We start from the raw sequence: 21,434 nt of genomic DNA, 5'->3' as shown, positions 1-21,434 counted from the left end.
AGTGCCCACTCCAGAAACTGGCAAGACGCAGGGTCCCACAGGTGAGCTTGTGAGAACAGTGAAGTTGTTCATGTCCCTGAACAAGGATCCCTCTCTCCACCAAACATGCCTCAAAACCAAGAAAACTCTCAATTTTCATTTATTTCTCACGTCTATAGCTTATTACAGTCAAATTGCAAAGAAGGACATCTATCTGAACAGTGGCTTAACCAGCACCAAGAACTATGGCAAGACCATCCTCACAAAGGTAGGAAAGTATCCTTCTCTGCAGAGTGTGACTATTTGGTGTATGTATGTGTGTGCTGATGTATGCCATAGGATTGTGACAGGGTTTCTGTGCTCTCTTGGGACCAAGATGCTGGCTTTCCAATTGAGGCAGGGACAAGGGGCAAGTCACAAACCCAAAATCACAATTTTGATTCTTGCTGACAAGGGGAGTCAGGACTGAATGGAACTGAAGATTGAATTCATGGCAGGACAGGAATGAGGAAACTTCGCTTGTGTCTAATAGGAGCTGTAGTTGTCCAGATATAAACATGATTTTGATATCTAAAGATGAATTTAAATGAATTTTGCTTTATAAAAACCAAACAAACTAGAAACAAAGCCCAAACAACAAAAACCAAACCAACCCCTCATACAGGACAAGCAGAATTATAGAACAAGTAGCCTCACAGTAAGCATAAAATTAGTCTTCTGACTTAAATAAGAACAAGCTCACATATCTGCTGTTACTTTCAGCTACAACATGCAGGCTGATGATTGTGTACTCTTGGTCTGTTCCATTTGCAAGGTAAAGCAGTGAAAGTAGTACAGGCAAAGTAGGAGGTTTAGTTTGAGCCTTTTAATGAAATTCTTCTACCTGATTTTTGTGTGTTCTGTGAAAGTAGAGCAGATAACAGTGTAACAGGGTATATACTAAGCCTAATTGGTGCTGTCTGGATTTTTTATTTTTTCATAGTTGATGAGATAGTAAATACAAAATGGCCTGAATTTGAGCTTTGTTTCACTTGTAAAGATACCAGAGCAGTGCCCATATTTGCATCTACCTTATCTTTGCAGTTGGGCACATTTCTCTTTTGCTCACTTCTGCTGCCTTCTCAGCTGTGTTCTTCTGTAGCCTGATTATAAAGGGAATTCATGATTAATGTGTGGGCTAAAACTTGGCACAGAAGCTGTCAAGAAGCTAGGAAAAAAGAAGACAGTGAAGCTTTGTGTTAGAGGGATGTTGACAAAGAGCTCTAGCTGTTGCCATGCTATTTGCATTTGTTGTTCGATATCCAAGCTGGCTGCTTTGGATTACAAAAGAAATTGAGTTTGCTGTCTTCCCAGTGGCAGACACAAAGCTTGGGATGAGGCAGCAGGACTGTTATGGATTGGTTTCACAGGGGAAATGCTGCTTGGTGTACACTTAGGCTTAAAAGAAGAAAAAACCTGCCCCCAAATTAAATACAACAAAGCACAGGAGTGATCTCCGGGCAGCTCTCCTGTCTCTGCCTCTCGCATTAGCTGTGCCTGTATGGGAACACTGGTGCTGCTTGTTGTAGTGCTTGGTCCTTCCTGTGCCTGCTCAACAGCTGAAATGAGGGTTAGTTCATCAGACCTGCTTCTTTCTCCTGCGCTGCTCTGTTTCCTTGTGCTTAACTCTTAGTTCTGTGCTGGTCTTGCTGGTGGTTGCCACCTTGTGAACTTACACCATCTGCTGGTCACGGTGCTGTCAGGAGGTGTGCGGCAAGGCAGAGCTGCTTTGGGATCCTCAGCACACCAAGTCCTGTCTTGCATAAATGATGTTGGAAATCCATCCCTGCTGGGCCACATTTGTGGGTGTCTTTTCAGAGTAATCATGCAATAGAAGAGCTTATTCAGCACTCCTAATGTCATCACCCTTTTAGAAGAAGTAGTTCTAATGGCAAGATATGTTAAACAAGAGATTGACTAATCCTAGTAGCTGGTGTTTGTTTGGATTAGTTGGGTTTTTTTTCCGACTTTTTATGCCTTCCAGCTATTTAAAAGCAAATTTTTATATTTTAATTACCTGCATTGCATTGAAAACAAGATGAGTTGTTATTCTAGAACAGCATTTTGACTTTAACATTGGTTTAGTACTCAGATCTAGTCCTGGAACTTGCCTTTGGAAATGGACCATAAGTTTGCTTGCCTTCAGTTCCCAATTTCTAAAAAAAAAACCCAAACCAACAATATTCATAGAGAAAACCTTTTCCATCTCAGTGCATTTTAGAATTGCTGGTGCCTTGGAAGTAGGTGGAATCTTCTGCCCTGTCCTGCTCAGACTAATTTTTTTCAACATTGCTTGTTTCACATTCAAAGGAGGCTGACCTGGTAACGACGCATGAACTCGGGCATAACTTTGGAGCAGAGCATGATCCTGACAGTCTGCCAGAATGTGCCCCCACTGAAGACCAGGGAGGGAAATACGTTATGTATCCAATTGCTGTCAGTGGAGATCATGAAAATAACAAGGTATAGTTGCATAGTTTTGCTTCCACATAAAAGCTTCTGCTATGGTCAGTGACCCTTTGCATGGAAAATTTGTTTAGTTAATAATTCCTGTATCTTGAAACCATTAGGAATGTAATAGATTAGCTGTCAGAAAAAAGCATACTTGCATGCTGTTGGGTTCTCTGCAAGGTAACTCATCTTTGGATCTGGAGTTTCACTGGAGCTCATAGCACCTCCAGGTGCTTTTTTAATTAGTTATTTGTAATTAGCTGTGGCCATATGCTGCTGAAAGCGAGTCATCAGCAGGTCAAATACAGTACCTTCAGTACCAAATAGTGTTTGGGTGGTCCATAGCTATTCTTGTTGGAGAGACCTTGCCACACTCCACTGCTATGGTGCTCACCAGTTGCAGAAGCTCACACTGGCAGTGTGGCTGCTCTGCATCATACCTGTTCTGCAGAAGAGAAACCAAGATTATCCAACCAAGGGAATGATTAGTCTGCAGCCTAGTCTGACTTGTGGTTCACGCCGAGCCCTGCTGCTGAGGGGCAGCGCAGCCTCTCCCCGTTGCTACACCTTCACAGCCTGTCTTGGGGTGGCTGCTTGTGCTCCTGAAGCTGTGGGAGAGCTGGAGTTTGTTCTGTGACCCAGAGCCTGTGGGTGCCTCTGCATTGTAATGCAGCAGCGTCCTTCATGGAACCATCCATTTCTTTCCCATCTTAAAATGTTTCCAAGGTACCAAATTGGCAGTGTAGAAGGAATTACTACTTTCTGAGACACCAGGATTGGGAGGCATAAGGACGCTGAAGCTGTCTTAGATGCTACTTGTTGACATAAAGGTACCCTCCTCAGTGCTGCTCTTTCCCGTCATGACTCTAGATGTTCTCAAGCTGCAGTAAAAAATCCATCCATAGGACCATAGAGATCAAGGCCCAGGAGTGCTTCAAAGAGCGCAACAACAAAGTGTGCGGGAACTCCCGGGTGGATGAAGGGGAGGAATGCGATCCTGGCCTCTTGTACCAGCAGGCTGATCCCTGCTGCTCTGCAGACTGTAAACTGAAAGACGGTGCCAAGTGCAGGTAAGGGGAGACACGCTGCATCTTCTCTGAACATGTGAGGGAGCAGTGGGTGGACTGGAAGGTCCTAAAGCCACCTGCAGTGTCACAGACCTGTTTCCTGGCCTTAAGGCTGAACATGTGAACTAAAGACAGTAAAGGGTTTTGGGAGAGGCTGCTGTGTGCACACACTGTTGCCATACATGAGGTTTTATAGCATTCTGTTACTTTTCCTGAGAAGAGTCAAGAGCTGCAGGCTTGAAGATTAGTGGTGGTGTTGTTATTAAGCAAACATAGGCCATCAAAAATTAATATCACAATTTTCCTGTGCAAACTTGCTGTGCAAGTACCATTTTTGCTTGTATTGCCAGGTGGCTTTAAACTGGGATCACATTCTGGTATTTTCAAGACTGCTGCAAAATGTGCTTGACCAGACAGCACACTGATGGCACTGAGTCCTCCTTCTGTCTTCCTCCTTGCTCTTCAGGGTGTTCACAGCCCTGCTACCAAGCAGTGTCCAGTCTGTTTTCAGAGGTCAGCTTTGCACCATGTAACAGTAGAGAGCTCCTGCACCTCCTGTTGTTGAGCGAGAAATGCCCTCCATTTCAATTAGTGTTTTTGTACTAAGGGCCTTCTTGCGTTAGGTGCAGAATATCTCGAGAGTGAACCTTCAGGACAAATGGAAGGAGGGCATATACATGGGGAAAAAGAGTGGAAGATCTTGTCCAAAGCTGCATAGCAAGTGACAAGAAGAGCATCCAAGTGCCTTGAAGAAATATAGGGGTCCCGATGTTGTTTCTCATTATGATGTACTTTCTATTTACCTTTGATAAATGAAGAGTGAGTGGGTGTGTAGAAAGGTGGTGGTGTGAGGGGCAGAACTGGCAAAGGTTTTGAATCAGTCAGTCTCTAAGTAGCAGCCTTTTTTTTCCCCTGTTGTCCTTTCTCCCTGGCTTTGTGCTTGTATGTCTTCTTTAAATAACTGCTTAATACTTCTGTCTTTCATTTTGATCTTTCCATAGTGATCGGAACAGTCCCTGCTGTAAAGGCTGCCAGTTTGAAAGTGCACAGAAGAAATGCCAAGAAGCCATAAATGCTACTTGTAAAGGAGAGTCTTTTTGCACTGGTAGGACATGGTTCTGTCCCCTATATGTCAGTTAGCCAAATGCTTCAGGCTTAGTGTCCTGTTCAGTCTGCTTTCAAACTAGTTGGTGCCCTTTAGTCATCCGGTACATGTAATTTTAGAGACCAGTTAAGCATCACACAATTGCCCTATAATGAGTTTCATTGTAGTTCAGGAGGCACTTGGTGATTTATGCCCAGAAGAACATGAAAATTGTTGGCTTGGGTTTTTTTCTGTCTTATTTTTATTTTTTTCTTTTTTGTTTCTTTCCCTTAAAAGAAGAAAAAGCAAAACAGAGTGTGCCACTGGCACGGGACAGGAATGAGCTGAATCTTGCTATAGATCTGCAACTCTGCTGTGCTTCCCCTCTTGTTTACTTCCTCCTCATAATCCTTCCTGGAGGCAAGGAGTCAAGTCCAAGTGCCTGCTTTGCTGATGGTGCCTCCAGGGCCTGCTACCTACTGCTTGGTTGCCAGACTGCCACAATGCCCAAGTTGTTCAAAGCCTCCAGAGCTTCTGTTGCCTCTCGGAGGAGCTGGCAGGCAGCCAGCAGATGAAAGCCAAGAACAAGCTATTGGGGTCCTCCCACTGGGATGAGTCTGAATTTCCTTTATCTTCTTTTTAATTCTGCACACTTAAGTACTCTAACACCGTCCTCCCCATCTGTAGGGAACAGCAGTGAGTGCCCCCCTCCAGGGAATGCTCCAGATGACACGGTCTGTGTGGACATGGGGAAGTGCAAGGATGGGGAATGTGTCCCTTTCTGCGAGAGGGAGAAGAACCTGCGGTCATGTGCATGCAATGGTGGGTGACATGGGACTGAACTGAATGGTGTCTCTCATCTCTGCTCCTTGAAGAGAGCTGGCTTTGCTGTGGGCTGGCCTGGTGGAGGGCTCAGTTTATGGTCTCTGAAAAAGTTTAAACGCTTGTTTTTTTAAGGGCTAGTGTTTTCTGTTTAGAAAAGGAATGTCAGTGTCTTCCTGTCTTCTGGTGGTCTGGGTTGAAGTAATGAAGATAAGACTTCTGGTCTGGCACCTCAGTTAAAGGAGAGGGGGTTAAAGGAAGTAAGGAGAGTAAAAGGAAGTGTTCAAGGCCAGGTTGGATGGCGCTTTGAGCAACCTGGTCTAGTGGAAGGTGTCCGTACCCATGGCAGGGAGGCTGGAACTAGATGATCTATAAGGTCCGTTCCAAACCAAACCGTTCTGTGATTTCTATGACTCTCCTACCTTTCAGCCCCTCTGCCACAGGTGCACAGGAGGGATTGTAAGAAGATCCAACAACCTCTGGACCAGGCATCTGGCAGAGGAGTGGTGGCCTCCAACAGGTGGTTAAAGAAAGATTTCAAAGTGGTTACAGTGCCCTGAGAGCACAGGATTCCTAAGTCCAGGCCCATGCTACTGCAAACCTGCCTGTTGTATACTTCTGTCAGTAAGTTTTACTGCTCACTTGGTCTCTATATCATCTCTTAGATACGGTAAAGCAGCTGGGAGTAGAAGCGTTAGCAGTGCTGTGAGCCCCAGTGTTTGAGATAGAGGCATAGCCAAAGAGAAGAATGCCTAGAGCACCCAAAGCCCAAGAGACACTTCAGTCTGCCTTTTGGATATTTTTGGAACCTCTGCTGGTCTGTTGAGTCCTGCAGTGTTGGGCTATCAGCGTGGAGAGCTTGGTCTCACTGTGTACTTTAATATCTTGCACAAGGCATGTGATTGTTTCAGGCTTGGTCAGGTCATCAGAGTGCCTGAAATTGCGCAACTTACACAGCTGTGCTTTCCCCGTGGGGAAGCTGGGCAGGAACATGGTCAGCCAGAGGACATGTGGGATTCCAGGTTGCAGGTGGCTCTTGGTGCATCCAAGGAATGAGTTTGCTGCTTTGTTGCAGAAACGGATAACTCGTGCAAGGTGTGCTGCCGGGACGAGCAGGACCGGTGTGTACCGTACGTCGATGCTAACGACCAGTTCCTGTTCCTGCGCAAGGGGAAGCCCTGCACTGTGGGCTTCTGTGACACCAACGTAAGCTGTCCGTCATGTCGGTGCACTGCATGTTGTGCTTCTGTGGCTGGTGGCTTAGAGTCCTCTCTGATGAGGACTGTGCTGGTAAAAAGAAACCAAAGTTTGACAAGCTGCTGAGCAGGGTGATACTCCACAGGGTAAATATTAAAGGGTGTCTGAGGCTGCAGGTGGAAGTGAGCTCTGCAGAGACCTGTGTGAGGTGAAGCCGTTACCTTCTGCCATTGCTTATTATCCCTTCCACTGCTCTGTGCGGCTCAGCCAGTTAGCAGGTTGTGTGATGGAGGTGACTGGGTACTGCTGTAAGTTCAGCTGGGTTAGCAGCACTTGCTGCTTGAGTTATTCATGTTAGCCCAATTCATTTTGACTAGAATAATCCAGGTCAGAGAGCAATCCATGAAGATTTGGCTAGCAGTATCTGAAGGGAGCATTGAGCCTGTGGCAGGGAGACCACTGAGTTGCTGGTGCTCAGTGACTGGTTTCATGGCACAGCTGCACAGTCACATTGCCTGCAGACCCCAATGGTCAGAGCTAAACTGGGTGTTAGCAGAAGTCAGTCTGGGAGGGCAGGGGCATGCTACAGCCCTTCCACTGGCAGAACAGGAAAGGCTGATGAGCTACTGTGTTAAACCTGTACAGCCAGATCTGGGAGTCTGTCTGTAACCCTGGGCTCCTGAGAGCTGCAGACTTCTCAGTGGGCAATGGGAGCTGAGGTTTCCAGCACTTAAACCTCTCCGGAAACTTCATTTTACATCCTTTAACATGGGGCAAGGATGGGTCGGTTTTTCCCATGTTTCAAATGTCTGTATTAGACAGCAACACAATTGAAACTGTTTTGCCAAAAATGAAGGCAGTAAAAATGAACTGCTGCTGCTGGGCATGAGTGAATCTGTATTCAGAACACAAGTCAAGATCTGCTCTCTAGTCTTCATTTCATTACTGTCTTTGTATCTTCTCCCTGTCTCCAATGCAGCAGCAGTTAATGCTTAGAGAACATAAGATTAGTTTGTAAGTAAGTGTTTACTTTTGCAGGGCAAATGTGAGAAGCAAGTACAGGATGTGATTGAACGGTTCTGGGATTTCATAGACCAACTCAGCATCAATACTTTTGGTAAGATATGTAACCATATCCTCTGGGGGGTTTTCAGGTCATGACATGACCCTCTAGAGCCTCAGAGGGAGCTGTCTGGCTGGTTGTATTCACCTGTACACAGGGGTAGCCAGTAGCTGTGCTGCTGGTGTACATAAACACATTTTTGCCTAAAGTTTGACAATGCTGGTGGTGCCTCTTAAGGCTGAAAGGATGGAGAATTATTTTGCATTTTTCCACTCCATTATTTTCTAGGCATCTTCCAAGCCTGTAAAGATGATGATAGCTTTTTATCTGAATACTAAGAGTAGGTCAAGTAGAGAAAAGGAAGTAATAGGCTATCTTTTTAGAGGCCAACTAGCTTAAAGTCGGTCTCCGTGGGCTTGATCTGCACTGTGCAGTCCCAGCAGGTGTAGCCCCTAGTGTCTTGCTCTGCGGTACTGGAACCATACAAAACCTGTTCTTAAGCCAGTGCTGTGTAATGAAGTAACTGCATGCACTCACTGTATGTAATGCAGTGCTGCACAGTGCAATTATCTGGGCTTGGGGCTTTCAGTCTTCAGTTCCAGGGTCAAAAATCTTTCTTAGGTAACTGTTAAAGCTCTTTAGCCCACGCAGGTCGAGGCACTTCATGTATCTTTGATGTTCATGTATTTTGTTTGTGGAGACAGGTAGTTATCACACAACTGTAAAACCAGAACTGGTGACAGACTTGCAGTGTGTCTTGCATACACAAGAGGGGCAGCTTGGCTAGCTCAGTATAGCTTCCTCCCAGTCAACTCGTATTTGCAGCCTGTCAGCATTTCTCACCAGAGAGCAACAGAGGAGAAAACCTCTTCTTGTTAACATGTTGGATACAACTTCAGGAAATCGTAGACAGTTTGTCCCTGCCTAGTCCTGCAGCCTGCGCTTCTCCCGACAGTTCTGTGGCTCGGCTTCCATGCGCAGGGGCTACAGAATGGGCATAGACCTGTATGTTCATGAAACACTATTTGGGAGGTAACTAACAGATTTGAACTGATTTCACAGGGAAGTTCCTAGCAGATAACATTGTGGGCTCTGTGCTTGTCTTCTCCTTACTGTTTTGGATTCCTCTCAGCATCCTTGTGCACTGTGTGGTGAGTAAGCTGTCTTTGAGATGACTGCTTTGTTGGATTGAGCTGTATGAGAGCACCTTTTGTATATGAAATGAGAGATGGCTGTGGGAGAAGGTGATGGCAAGCTCATAGCAAACCTCAGGGGGAAATCTGGCATGTGTAAGACTTACTGCTCCTTCAGTAGGTAAAATTCCTGCTAAACTCTGCTGGGTTCTGGCAAACCCAGACCCAGTGCTCCCATGACTGGAGCCCTTCCCATTCTTTCCTAGGCTGTCTTTCTTCCTTTGCTTCCGGAATTCTACCCAAGTATAATTCTGGTAACCTCCATTTAAGTCCAAGTTTTCTAAAGCCCTACTAAGAAATAAGACAACCACATTTTGTGGGGAGATGCAGAGAGGGAAGTGGTCTTGGTTGAGCTTGGGTAGATGGATAAAGAGAGTGAGCTCCTGGCAACTGGGAGTGTGGTCATGTGGCATGATGCTGATAGTGGTGTAGAGGGTTGTGATGCTGATTAATGATGCTGATAGTGGCAAAGCATGGGAAAAGAGCCACACACACTGCTGTGGTCTTGCAGGGACAGAGGCACAGAGACCTTGCAACTGGGAAACTAACTTTCTTATTTTGTGTGTGTGTTTTGGTTTGCTTTCATTTGTTTGTTTCCCAATAGGACAAGAAATTGGACAAACAGTACGAGGAGAACACAAAGTCCCTGTTTTGTCCCAGTGTAAGTTGTCTGTATACAAACTGGCAGAAAGCTCTCCAGTGCATGTTAGGAAATGTGAACCTAAGGTGTGTGCAGAGTATTAATCACAGAAGTGACAGTAGAGAGCCCTGGAGCCTCATGCCTCACACTGCCCATGGTGAATCAGTTTGAGGAGAAACTCTGTTCTTGACCAAGCCTGCGTTTGGTACATCAAGCACTGCAGCTTGGTGGGCTCTGATTCTTCCTTCCCGTAAGAGCTGTGTTGTGACCTTGTTGCCAGAGCAGCTCTCTTGCTGCGGTTCCCTCCTGGGCAGGAAGCCACTCCGCTCTGCAGAGCACTGCTGTGAGCGCCTGTGTATGGGGTCCCCTCAGCACACATCACTCAGCAGCTTCAACCACAGGCAGCTTGTTCCCAGCCAAGTGTCAGTGAAGCACAAGGCTCAGCGGGGCACCGCTGCATGAAAATCTCTGCTAAATGTGGTGTCTGTGCTGCAGTGGCTGTTTGCAGGAGTCAGCTTCTAGTGACCAGTTGTGCTGGAGCCTTCCAGTTCTTTATGCTGAGGTGCAGGGACCCATCAAGAGACACTTCTCATCCTTGTAGATACCGAGCTGGGAGAAGAGCAAAACAGTGTCCATATAAACTTTAATTACAGTCCAGGACCAGGCACCTTCTGACGTAGATTTCTGGGTATCCTGACAGCCCAATTCTTATTAATAACTGAAACATTTGGTTAAAGAAATGTTTTGTAATGGAAGGGGAATAAAGCCTTGCAGAACTCTTGCACAACCACTGAGGGAAGCTTACTGAAGTGAAAGACCACTGAGGTAGATTGCCTTTGTCATCTACTCTGACATAACTGAGGGTAATCTTAGTTTAAGTGCCCCATACCTGGTCGTGAGTGCAATAAGTCAAACTAGAGCTTTATATCTGAATGCAGGCAAGAAAATCCCATCAGCAGGTGTAACAATAGAGCACAGGTATAGTTAATAGGCTCCTCACTCCAGGGGGGATGCAGTAGACTTCAAACTGCTGTAACAGAGGTGCAGGCTCTCCTCAGAAAGTGCCCATTCCTTTTGAAAATGGGGCAAAAACCAAACCCCAGACTAGATGCGGTGACGTGGCTGCTTGTGTCTTGCAGAACGTGGAGATGCTCAGCAGCCTGGACTCTGCCTCTGTTCGCATCATCAAGCCCTTCCCTGCGGCGCAGTCGACGAGCCGGCACCAGCCGCTGCAGCCCATCACGGCTGTGCCTGCTGTTGCTGCAGCACCGAAGCAGGACCACCAAAGAATGGACACCATTCAGGAGGACCCAAGCACTGACTCTCACATCGATGAGGACGGGTTTGAGAAGGACCCTTTCCCAAATAGTAGCTCAGCCGCCAAATCTTTTGAGGACTTGACAGACCATCCTGTCATTAAGAGCGAGAAAGCTTCATCCTTCAAACTGCAGCGTCAGAACCGGGTGGACAGCAAAGAAACGGAGTGCTAGTGTCTTGCTGCCTTCCAAATGTACAACTTGTGTCTGCAAAATAAGGATCTAAAACCATTTCATTTATATAAATATAAATATATGTATATATATTTTTGTGAGGGAGTGGGAGAAATAAGGAAGTGACCTACTGCAGATGCTGGTCATGTGTATGACCTTCCTTAAATTACATTTATTAGAGCTTTATATCTTTTAAAAAGGAAAATCCAAACTCAGACTGGCTTGTATTTGAAGCTTTTTGGATTTGTTTTTCTACTTCCTTGACCTTTAACATTTCCTTCGACCTGTGGTGCAAAACCAAATCCTGCTGGATATTGGATTGTGTATATCAGCCTTTTTTATAACTTAATATTTTGTAGTCTGACAGCACTGATTGATAGACAAAATTAAGGGGCTTTTAAAAACAAGATGAAAACACTGCAGTATGTTCCATGTAGAGTAGATCATTTAGCAATTTAAGGTACACGTAAGCCAAAGCCTAAACAAGATGCTTGAGAGCAGAATGGGAGTAGCGAGACAGATAAAAATATGGTCTCATAGCATTGAATGATGATGCATAATTGGAATCGAGAATCTTACCACATACAGCCTCTAAAGAAATAAAAGGAGCATAGGGAGACTGTTAAACCGTATGTGCTGCACGGAAATGCCCCTCCAGCATGAAACTTGTGTCTCTAGCAGTGAGGTTGTCTTGTCTCCATGGCAGAGAAAGGCTTTCCATGGGAGTTTCCCACTCTGCGCTTGTGTTGCAGGTATCTGGCAGGAGACGTGTAAGGGGAGAAATCATTTATGTGGATAGGCAGCTCTAGGCAGCTGTTTACAGAAGTTGTTTCAGTGCAGAAGTGTTTCTCCAGATGTTACTTGGAAATAACACTATTGCTGAGATGTTCAAAGAGCTGAGCCTCAAATTTCTGGGGCCTCTGGGGCCTTTCGAAGCTCCTACTGCAAAAGTAAATGGAGGATGGTGGAATTCACTCGGGTGGGGGGGGGGGGGGGGGGGCATTTGTTTAATTGTGAATTTGATTAAAAAATAAATGAACCTTAAACGTACAGGGTCAGTGTAAGGAGGAGACATCATGAGTTCAAATTCCCACCCAGGGGGTAAAATGTGATGTTCAAAGCAGGTAATTTAACGGTGTCCTCTGGTACACCCAGAGACCTGTAAGGTGAGCGGGACTGGCACGGGAGCGTTGTTTTAGCTCAGTAGCAGAGGGACTGACACAGTGGAGCCACAGAGCAACTGATAGTAAAGCAGCATCTTAGTTCTGCATCTGTTCTCTCCCACAGTAATCTGTGGGTAAAACTGACCTAAAACATGACAGGGTAGAACCATTTGAACTGTTACAAGCCAGTGCTCAGCGACAGGGGAGGTGGATTTACATATGAGGGGAAGTAACTGTTGCAGTGCAGAAGGGATGGTATGAGAGCCCCTCTCTTTCCCACCATGGACACTTGTTACACTAATACTTGAACCTTGTGTGCCTTACGGTATTCCTGTCTGAGTAGCTATTGTGTTTTATATACTGGTTTTGAACTTTGTTTGGGGGTTTTGTTGTTGTTTGGGTTTTCTTATTTTGAGTCAGTGCAAAGTCCACGTGTGAGGAGTTAATTTAATTCCCAATACAATAAAAGCTTTTTATATTAAAAAAAATCTATAGTTAAGAGCTGTTTCTGCTCAGTCCTTTTAGAAAAGATCTAAATTCTTCAGTGAATTCCTGCGTTAGGAGTCTGGCATGCAGCCAGCTGTGAGCCAGTTATTTCTGCACCCGGAGGGCTTCCCTGCTTCCAGCTGGGAATGGAGCCAGTTTCACCACAAGCCCTGTGGATTATGGTCAGCCCTGCTGGTGAAATTCAGGTGAGGTGTGAGTGTGCTCACATGCCCTTACAGGTAGGAAGTCTGTACGTATGTGTTCTTGGCACTGAGGGCTTTACTCCCCAAAAGAAAATGAGGCAGTGGCAGGCGCTCAGAAGCATGAAAATTGAGGTTTGGAGCATGCAATCCATGCCCCAGAGTGAGCTGTAGTCCCGAAGCTGTGACTGGAGTACAGGCATAGTGTGTTCAGAACCTCGGAGGCAGGAAGATCTGCAGGGAGCCCCAGCCTAGTCCAGCCACTCTTTACTATATGCATTTGTTACAGCCAGGACAGTCCAGTCTAATAGTCATAAATACTATAAGTGATCAAACTTGCTTCTGGTCTAGCTTCAGGCACAGGCAAAATAAAGTACTTGTGCTGCAGTTTGTAGCACTGTTGCATAGTGGATGGTAGGTCCTGACTAACTTGTCCTGGTCATTTAATGGAGCAAAGGCAGTCATATGGCGCTAACAACTCTCATCAGATTGCTTTGCAATCTGCCTATATGCAAGAGGCAGGTGTAAAGAAGCGGATGGCCAAATAAGTTAAACACCCCCCTGCTCTGAACTACAATCTATCACTTATCAAAAGCCTCACTAAATGTCAGATAACTGCTTTCACTGCTGTATTACATCCAAACTTAACTGACATTAATAACTCCTAAGACTCTCCACGCTACTGCCTCTTACCAGCTCCTAGGTGTTCAAAGCTAGATGGTATTAACCAAAGTGCAGTTCCTAAAATTCAGGGCAGCCTCTGTGAGAGACTCATTTTCTTCCAAATGTGCCAAGGAAAAGAGCTGCTCACCCCCATAGATGTTCACACTAATACCAGATGCAGCATGCCGCCGCGGTACCCCATGACACACCCACAGTGGTCTCATCATTTATTCTCCGCAGCCCAAGAGAAGGGGACAAGGCAGAGCACTGTCAGGGGATCCCCCCCACCTCCCCTTGCCCAGGCACGCAATGTCTGCGGCGTGTTCCTGGCAGTGGCTGCTCACAAGCAGAGTGGCTTTGTCCAGCAAGGCTGCTTCAGCTCCTCACTGCAGGGCATCTGGCAGAAGAGTGGCCTCAGGGTGTGTGTGGTCCACGTCACGCCAGTATGGAAGCTGGAAAGGAAGAGCTGACAGTTTTTTTTCCAGGCGTGGCCACAGTTGTGCTGCTAGAAAGCTGTTGCCTTTCGGTGATAAGTGAAGACCATCACACAAATAGGAAGAGAAATCCTGCAGGCAAGGTTAAAACATGTATCAGTGTATATGCTAGTTGCAAATAGAAGGCACTGAGTAACTGTTAAGTTCATCAGAGCCAGCTGAACTGTTTTTTTTTTCTATGCTCCTATTAATGTTCTGATGGCCAAAGTCACTGCTGTTCATCAGGAAAAGATCATGGGATTAATGATACAATCAAAATATTGAGTCTACTGCACTACTGAACAGTCAACTGCACCAGGGAGTGTGGGTGAGAGGAAAAATTCAGTGTCCAAACTGGAGTTATCTGCTTACAGGAGAAGCCTGCAATCCCTGTCACAGACCAGTTCAGGAATCTGGTCACTTGCATCAGCGGGGTACTGGTGCAGCCTGAACTAACCTTGTGCTGACACTACCCCAACACCGTGCAGGTTGCCCAGAGAAGTTGTGGCTGCCTCATTCCTGGCAGTGTTCAAGGTCAGGCTGAACAGGGCTTTGAGCAACCTGGTCTAGTATAAGGTGTCCTGGCCCTTGGCAGGGGGTTGGAACTAGCCCCCTTCCAACCCAAACCATCCTGTGATTCCATGAAAAGGTTATGTATGTGTAATGCTCCCAGGGGACATTCACTAAGCAAACATACTGGCCAGGTGGTGTTAAGCTTTATTTCCCAAAGCTCACTATGAAGCTTTCTGGACTATCTTTTCCCTTCCCCAAAGTGTAATATGGACCTTTTTTGTACCATTTCAGTGAACATGCAGCACTAGCAGTTCCTCTAAGATAAATAATGCACTTCACAATTCGTGACAGTTTCAAAGCCTTTTTGACATCATACCTGATTGTTCTGCATCAGTGTCCAGAGGTCGACTACATCAGTTCCACAGTCCCTAGCGACCTGAACACAGGCCTGGGCATACTCCCCGGTGGTTGCATTGTGGCGATTCAATTTGTCACCTATCCATCAGAAACAAAGAAAACATTTAGCAGTCGTGTCTGATCCACCCTGATTTCAGTCCTCTGCAGCACACACGATGCTGTTAAACCAGCCCACATATAACCAATTGCAAACCAAATCCAAAGCATGCAGATTTCAGCAGCTGGAAGCTAAAGCTTGGTGAGTCTCTCTCAGGGCACCTTTTGCTTTTGAGGCATCTGAAAACCTGTTTCTTGTTAACAGATGTGTAAGAGATGAGAGAGGCAACAGGCACACAGTGTAAAGGTTGTTTCTGTGCTGCTCACATCTTCCACCTTCTGGCAAGCTTCAGGTGGAATCCATGCATAGATTTAAAACTCTTCATACACCTGCACCTAACATGTGGAATAGGGTGAAGGAAATGTAAATCTATTTTGAAGTTTGTCTTCTACTCCCTGGGTAACATCCACCATTTAGCATCTCCTTCCACCAGTCTCACATGTATGCCCAAAGCTTGATCAGCACCCACAAACGGTACCTTTGTGTGCACAGTTAACTGGAAGCTGGGCGGTCAGTCCGTGCTCAGTGCCAGCAGTTCTGTACAGAGCCCAGAGAAACTTTGGGGCAAGATATCATTAAGTTACCTCATTTTACTTTTTTTTAATGGGACCTTCAACTCCTACTCCTACTCCGTCCTTGCACATGATGATTCCCATCTCTTCACACTGCCATCTCCTTCCTCCCATCATTGGTTTTCATCATCAAAATACCTTTGGCAGCCTCCCTGGTCCTTCCCCAAGACAGTACATTTCCTACCTCTGCCTTTCTTCAACTTTCTTCCTGATTTAACTCACATGGGACTGAGTGGCTCTTCAGCTCATTCAACTGCCACCATGCAGAGCTCCCTTTGTTGCCATGTTCCCTGTGTTGGCTGCAGCCTCACCTCCCCAGGTGAGGTCCTGCACTCCTGCCCCTTTCCAGTTTGATGACATATCCTAGCAGAGTTGATGATTTCTTATTCTCCCTTTGCCTTTTCCTTCACTGTTTGTTAGGATTACTTCTTGACTGTTTCATCTCCTCTTCCATTTTGGAAGCACACGCACACCTGCTCTCAATGTGCAACTCTGCAGACGCATGTGCTGCTGGGTCTGTAAGTGAAGAGCAGCGGCCAAAGGAAGCTCAGAAGGAACATGGGGATATCCTGAGGGACCAAGAAGGCAACCTAGCAATTTATCCTGACCTGCACATCCCACCCTGCCTTATGACAGCCAGCAGCGGGGAGCAATGGCTTAGGGGAAACCTGGAGACACCAGATACATTTGGGTGTGTGGGACTGACGTGAAGGAGCTGCCTGTTGCACTCATGAGGTCAGTGCCTTCCACCTACAGAAATTCACGGCTAACAGGAGCCCCACAGTGACTGGAAGAAGGTTCACATGACATCCAATCTCAAGAAACACAAGAAAGGACCTGGGACCTGTTTATCACTCAGCCTCACCTCAGAGCTGGGAAAGATAGTGGGGTTACCTCCTCTTGAGATTCATTTCCAAACACATGAAGGACAACAAGGAACTATCAATACAAATCTAGCAAAGCCAGATAATGCTTGACCACTCGATTGCTTTCTGCAATAAATTAATGGCTATGCAGATGATGAAGAGCAGCTCTGACCTTAGTAAGGGCTTTGACTCCACCTCCCTCAGCATTCGGATTCAGAAGCTGAGCTTCTTTTCGCACCTCTTTTCACACCTGAATGAATGTTCCTGTGAACATCATCACCCTCATGTTTCACACCTCTCTCTCCTTTGCTCTGATCTCTGACAAAACCAAAAATAACCACAACATTTCCCCTGGATAATAGTTGAGGGCAGATGATCCAAAAATGCTGCTTACTGTGCCCACAATACTCCATTTGTGGTCCACGGTCTGAGATCACCCTGTCTTTTGTTCCATCCCTAGAGAGCAAACTCTTTCAGACAGATGCTGGCAGATTCAACACTGTAAATGCAAGTTTCCTCCCTCTCTACCCCATGAAAAGGATAGGTTTAAGATGAAAATGAATTAACAACGTTTTAGAGGTGTTACTTGATAGCTAGGAGCCAGATAAGCAGCATTCATGGTGTGCTCACCTAACATTTCAAGAGGACAATACGGGTCCATGTGTTGGAAACCAAGGCTATAATGAGAGCTGGGCACACACACAGGAAAGGCTGATCTATGCCTGACCTGCCCCTCAGTCACTGTCCAAGGATCTACTATTGCCACATATACTGTACTGGCCGTGTCTGATCTCTCCTGCTACAGCTGCTGTCTTACACAATTTGTGAGTGTAACTCTTTGGGGGACTTTCTCTCTTTTTCTACGTTAAATATAAAAACTGCCTGGCTGGATAAGACTGAAAAGTCCATACAGTCCAAAACCTGTTTTGTACAGTGACCACTACCACACAACAAAGCCCCCAAATGCAAAGTCATGCAACAACACAGCCTAACTTGGTACAGTTTAAACATGGGATCATCTTCAAAATGTTACCACCTAGACTGAGCACACAGCTCAGGACATGTAATATCACCTAAGTTAGAGAAAACCCGCAAATACTAAGGTGACAGCTCTGTATTTACCTGAATCTAACTCAAGTCTTTTATAAATGTGCAAGAAATGGACAAGTTGTCCCAAAAGAGGACTCACTCTCAAGAGGCATAAACTGTCGCTGCTGGAGTCAGTGGGATTATGGCAATTTCCACCAGCTGACTAACACGAAGTAAGCAGTGCTCTTCTGTCTCTATTTTTAGAAACACCTTGAACAACATCATAATGAAAAATCATTTAATCACCTTTTGCTTCCTTCCCAGGTACTTTTATTAGCATCTTAGATTATGGTATCTTTGGGGAGGGAGCTGTAAATTCAAAATAAACCTGGCTAGGATATTACTGCTTATCCAAATAGATGGCAAATATATTGTGACTATTATAAATTTTTCTAAGGCACACAATGCCAGAATTTCTTCCATAATTCGGGTTATTTTGGGAGCTGCGAGGACATGATGTAGTCTGTCTAGGACATCACAGCACAACCTGCATTCTCAAAGGGCAGACACTTCTGCCAGTTCTATGCACAAACAGCTCAAACAACACTTTCAAAAGAATGTTACTGATCAGTCTGTAGTTACTGCACAAGCTTACCTAAAAGTTCTTTAGCAAGCCAGCTACTTGTCCTTTTTTCCATCAGCTCAAGGAACATGACTGCTACCTGGCACAAGCAGGAAGCGAATCACCTCTCAGCCCGCAATCAGGAACTTAAACTCCGCCAGGAAAATGCTGAAATTTTGCCTGTCCGCATCACTCTTACCTTTGGCAAGGCACTCCTTTTCCCAAGCTGATTCCTGAAGAGGTGGTGGTGTTATCAAAATAATCCTGTCTTCAGTAATGTCCACTGACTTGAGATACTGTATCATGCTCTTCAAGTTCGCAGCGTACTCCTCCAAAGGAACGTGTTGCTTTGGGTTCAGATCTATTGGGGGATGGAGCACGAGCACTAGTGACATTAAACTGCTCACAGGTTTATTACACAGTACAATGTGCTTTGTACACAGCGTATGAATGTGGGCACTCATTTTGTGTGCAGTTCACCTCAACCACTGGACCAGGAGGTGTGACAGGAAAACACTGCTCCTCAACATCCAAAGCAGACAAATCAAGGTTTTAAACACAGCACTTTCAACTAATACAAATAAGGCACAGGGAAAAATAAAAACCAAAGAAAAATATGTATTTTTAGATGCTCTTACAACCCCGTATCTTAGTATTAGATCACACAATCACCTCAAACCTCACTGAAACAAAACCTAAGATTTTTACCCCTCTCGGGTGCAGAGGAAATTTGGGAAATTCCCATAGATGCGCAGTCAGTCCTTTGTGCGCTGATGTTATCATTTTGATTAGACTAGCTCTGCATGCTGCTATGCTTATCTCTAAAAGAATCCAACTGCGCATTCATTCCCTCATTACCTCAACCCATCTGCCAGAACTCATGAGCCTGCTTTAAAGGCAGAAAAATCAGCAGGATGCCCAACTCCAATTTTAGGTGATGGATATACGACTGATTCTTGAGCACCTTGACATTTACTTTTGATATTAAACCTTCGTGAGAGGAATAGAAGGCACTGCATGGTTTAAATACAAGTAAAATGATTGAAAACGATCCACTGTAAAAACAAAGAGAGGGTAACTGGTTCCTGGAGAAGCACCAGGAAAGTCTGTGTGATGTTCTGCTTTCCTGGCTGAACTGTAAAACTGTCTTAAGAGCCATGGGGGTGAGGGGTGGGGAGGGAAGGTACAATACCTTTCAAAGCACTGTCATTAGCTCCGAAGAAAATAGTAACTGCGACAGTACTCTCAGCACCAGCACTTTTAGCGATCAGTCTTGGCAGGATCAATTTAGCCCATCTGGTGTTGTATCCTGAGAGCCCACGGTTCACAACATCACATTTTCTGAAATAGAAACATGTCTCGTAAAGAACAGTCCTCCTCTGCACACCAGAACAAAACCTGGGGTGTTCTGAACCACTCTGCCGGGATACCTGCTCCCGTCCCTCTCAGAAATTATGAGGTGTCACAGAAGTTTTCAATGGGATTATAACGTTGTGTCTTGAAAGTGCAGGAACAACAATCTTGACAACCCCTAAGGATTTAAGTGTTCCAGGCCAGGTTGGACGGGGCTTTGAGCAACCTGGTCTAGAGGAAGGTGTCCCTTCCCATGGCAGGGGTTGGAACTGTGTGAGCTTTAATGTTGCTTCCAACCCAAACTGTTCTATGATTTTTGTAATTTCCACTCAAGCTTTGAGTGGAAACACCCAGTGAGTACTTCCACCACTACTGGGCAGCCTACCACTAAGGCAGTTCCACTCCAGTAAATAAATAGTTAATAAATAAATATACATTAAATATTAACTTGTGTTGGTTTTCTTTTAGAAAAGGTGCACACGTTCTTGCATACTAGACATTACTTTTTGGAATTTAACCTCTTACCTGACCAGTCTCTCAGCAAGATACGTCCCCCAGCCATTTTCCCGGAAGGAGAACTGAGAGGAAGGAAAACTGTTAGACCGTCACTGGAAAAGCTCACTCCCCAGCAAGGCAGTCCCACCACTAGCATCTTCCTTCACTCCTCAAAGGCTTTTCTCTGCAGCAGCGCTTCCTCCCAGCCTGCCCTGCCTACCCTGCAGAGGTCCAACAGTCTGGGTCTTTACATAGACGCACAACTGGCATCAGAGGCAAGTGATCAAAACGGACCGCTGCCAGGCTGCAGTTTCATCTCAGCTGATGAGATTTGGGGTTTTAACACCTTTTTCTAAGATCCTTTCACCGAGCTTCCATTCAACTATCCTCTCTCCACATGCTGCTTCAGAATGCAGTCTGACACCTATCTCTCCTAGCAGTGGAAAAATTAATCCCCTCCCTTTATTCCCACTGCTGCACCATCCTGTTACAATGCTGCGGGAGTGAGGACCACTACAGGTAACCCTGTCTGAGAAACACCCCTGCCACTGCAATACCAGAAACTACACTTTTACCAGACCACACTGCTAACACGGGAACTTAAAGTTTCTCTGCAACAAGGCTCTAAATCTCATTAATGACCATCAGTGTGAAAGCTCCTGGCACACTCTCACGGGAGATCCAACAGGGACACAACTACCTTAGGCTGCGCTCCCACTTCTCCGGCCTCCTTCACGCCTCACAGAGCCAGGCTGCTCCCCGCTCCCAGCCCCGCCAGCCCCGCCAGGTCAGAGCGGGTTTTTACACTGCTGCCAGACCACAGGCCGCCGCAGCCGTCAGAGCCCTGGGGAGAGCGGCTCACAGGGCTCAGTCACTGCGATCCGCCCGACAGGCTCCTCCTGCCCCAGGCGAGGCTGGAGGCCAGGCTGCCTCACGACAGGGCACACGCACCCCCTCCCGCTGAATCCAGCTCGGTTTTCCGTACAAATTAAGTCTAGCCCTGTGCTTGGCACAGGCTCAGTGTAACTCCGGGCTGCTGCTGGCGCAGCGTCCACGGAAAACCACGGTACTCCGGTACAAGGAACCGGGATGCTCACGGGGCTCCGGAGCTCCGGCGGGAGCTGCGGGGCCGCCGGTATTACGACGGTGTGAAGCCGGCGACCCCACAGCCAAGGGCGGCGGCAGGGCGCTGCTGCAGGGCCGCTACCTCAGTGATGGAGTCTCCGAAGAGAATGACGCGGGGCCACAGCAAGAGCCGCCCGCAAGCACCCGCCTCCCCCAGCGCCATGTCTGCGGCCGGACGTCCGCCGGAACGGCGAGAGGAGGAGCAGGAGGAAACCTCGCCGCTTCCTCTACGTTAAGAGGTGGCTTGAGGTTCCAGCAGCGCCAATGTTTAACTGGTTTCCAACTCCGTAACAGCGAAGCGCGTCCTCCTGCGGAGCCGCGGCCTGGAGAAGATG

The 21,434-nt window shown here is 46.4% G+C and overlaps 2 protein-coding genes across 2 annotated transcripts in view; one reads left to right on the top strand and one right to left on the bottom strand.

Moving 5' to 3' along the window:
• The window catches only part of ADAM17 (ADAM metallopeptidase domain 17), a 35,496-nt gene extending 22,820 nt beyond the window's left edge, over positions 1–12,676 (top strand). The window contains exons 10-19 of the mRNA XM_061460791.1: positions 159–247; positions 2,329–2,481; positions 3,340–3,539; positions 4,538–4,641; positions 5,308–5,442; positions 6,518–6,648; positions 7,678–7,756; positions 8,765–8,853; positions 9,500–9,556; positions 10,675–12,676. Of these exons, the coding sequence (XP_061316775.1) occupies positions 159–247; positions 2,329–2,481; positions 3,340–3,539; positions 4,538–4,641; positions 5,308–5,442; positions 6,518–6,648; positions 7,678–7,756; positions 8,765–8,853; positions 9,500–9,556; positions 10,675–11,025 (1,388 nt within the window). The 3' untranslated portion in view covers positions 11,026–12,676. The remainder of the gene's footprint in view (positions 1–158; positions 248–2,328; positions 2,482–3,339; positions 3,540–4,537; positions 4,642–5,307; positions 5,443–6,517; positions 6,649–7,677; positions 7,757–8,764; positions 8,854–9,499; positions 9,557–10,674) is intronic.
• Positions 12,677–13,733: 1,057 nt separating this feature from the next.
• IAH1 (isoamyl acetate hydrolyzing esterase 1 (putative)) lies at positions 13,734–21,382 on the bottom strand. Its single transcript, XM_061460795.1, has 6 exons — positions 21,182–21,382; positions 20,005–20,057; positions 19,319–19,467; positions 18,326–18,487; positions 14,900–15,018; positions 13,734–14,103 (listed from the first exon to the last, which is right to left on the bottom strand). Exons 1-6 carry the CDS (start codon positions 21,260–21,262, stop codon positions 13,921–13,923), a joined length of 747 nt encoding a protein of 248 aa, XP_061316779.1. The 5' UTR covers positions 21,263–21,382; the 3' UTR covers positions 13,734–13,920.
• Between the last annotated feature and the right edge of the window lie 52 nt (positions 21,383–21,434).

This window comes from Pezoporus flaviventris, unplaced genomic scaffold (genome assembly GCF_033815535.1).
Source record: "Pezoporus flaviventris isolate CSIRO_AGI_PZ_B2104156 unplaced genomic scaffold, CSIRO_AGI_Pfla_v1 ptg000031l, whole genome shotgun sequence".
Taxonomy (NCBI): domain Eukaryota; kingdom Metazoa; phylum Chordata; class Aves; order Psittaciformes; family Psittacidae; genus Pezoporus; species Pezoporus flaviventris.
Note: the sequence above shows the minus strand (reverse complement) of the source record. Positions and strands in the feature narration are given on the sequence as shown.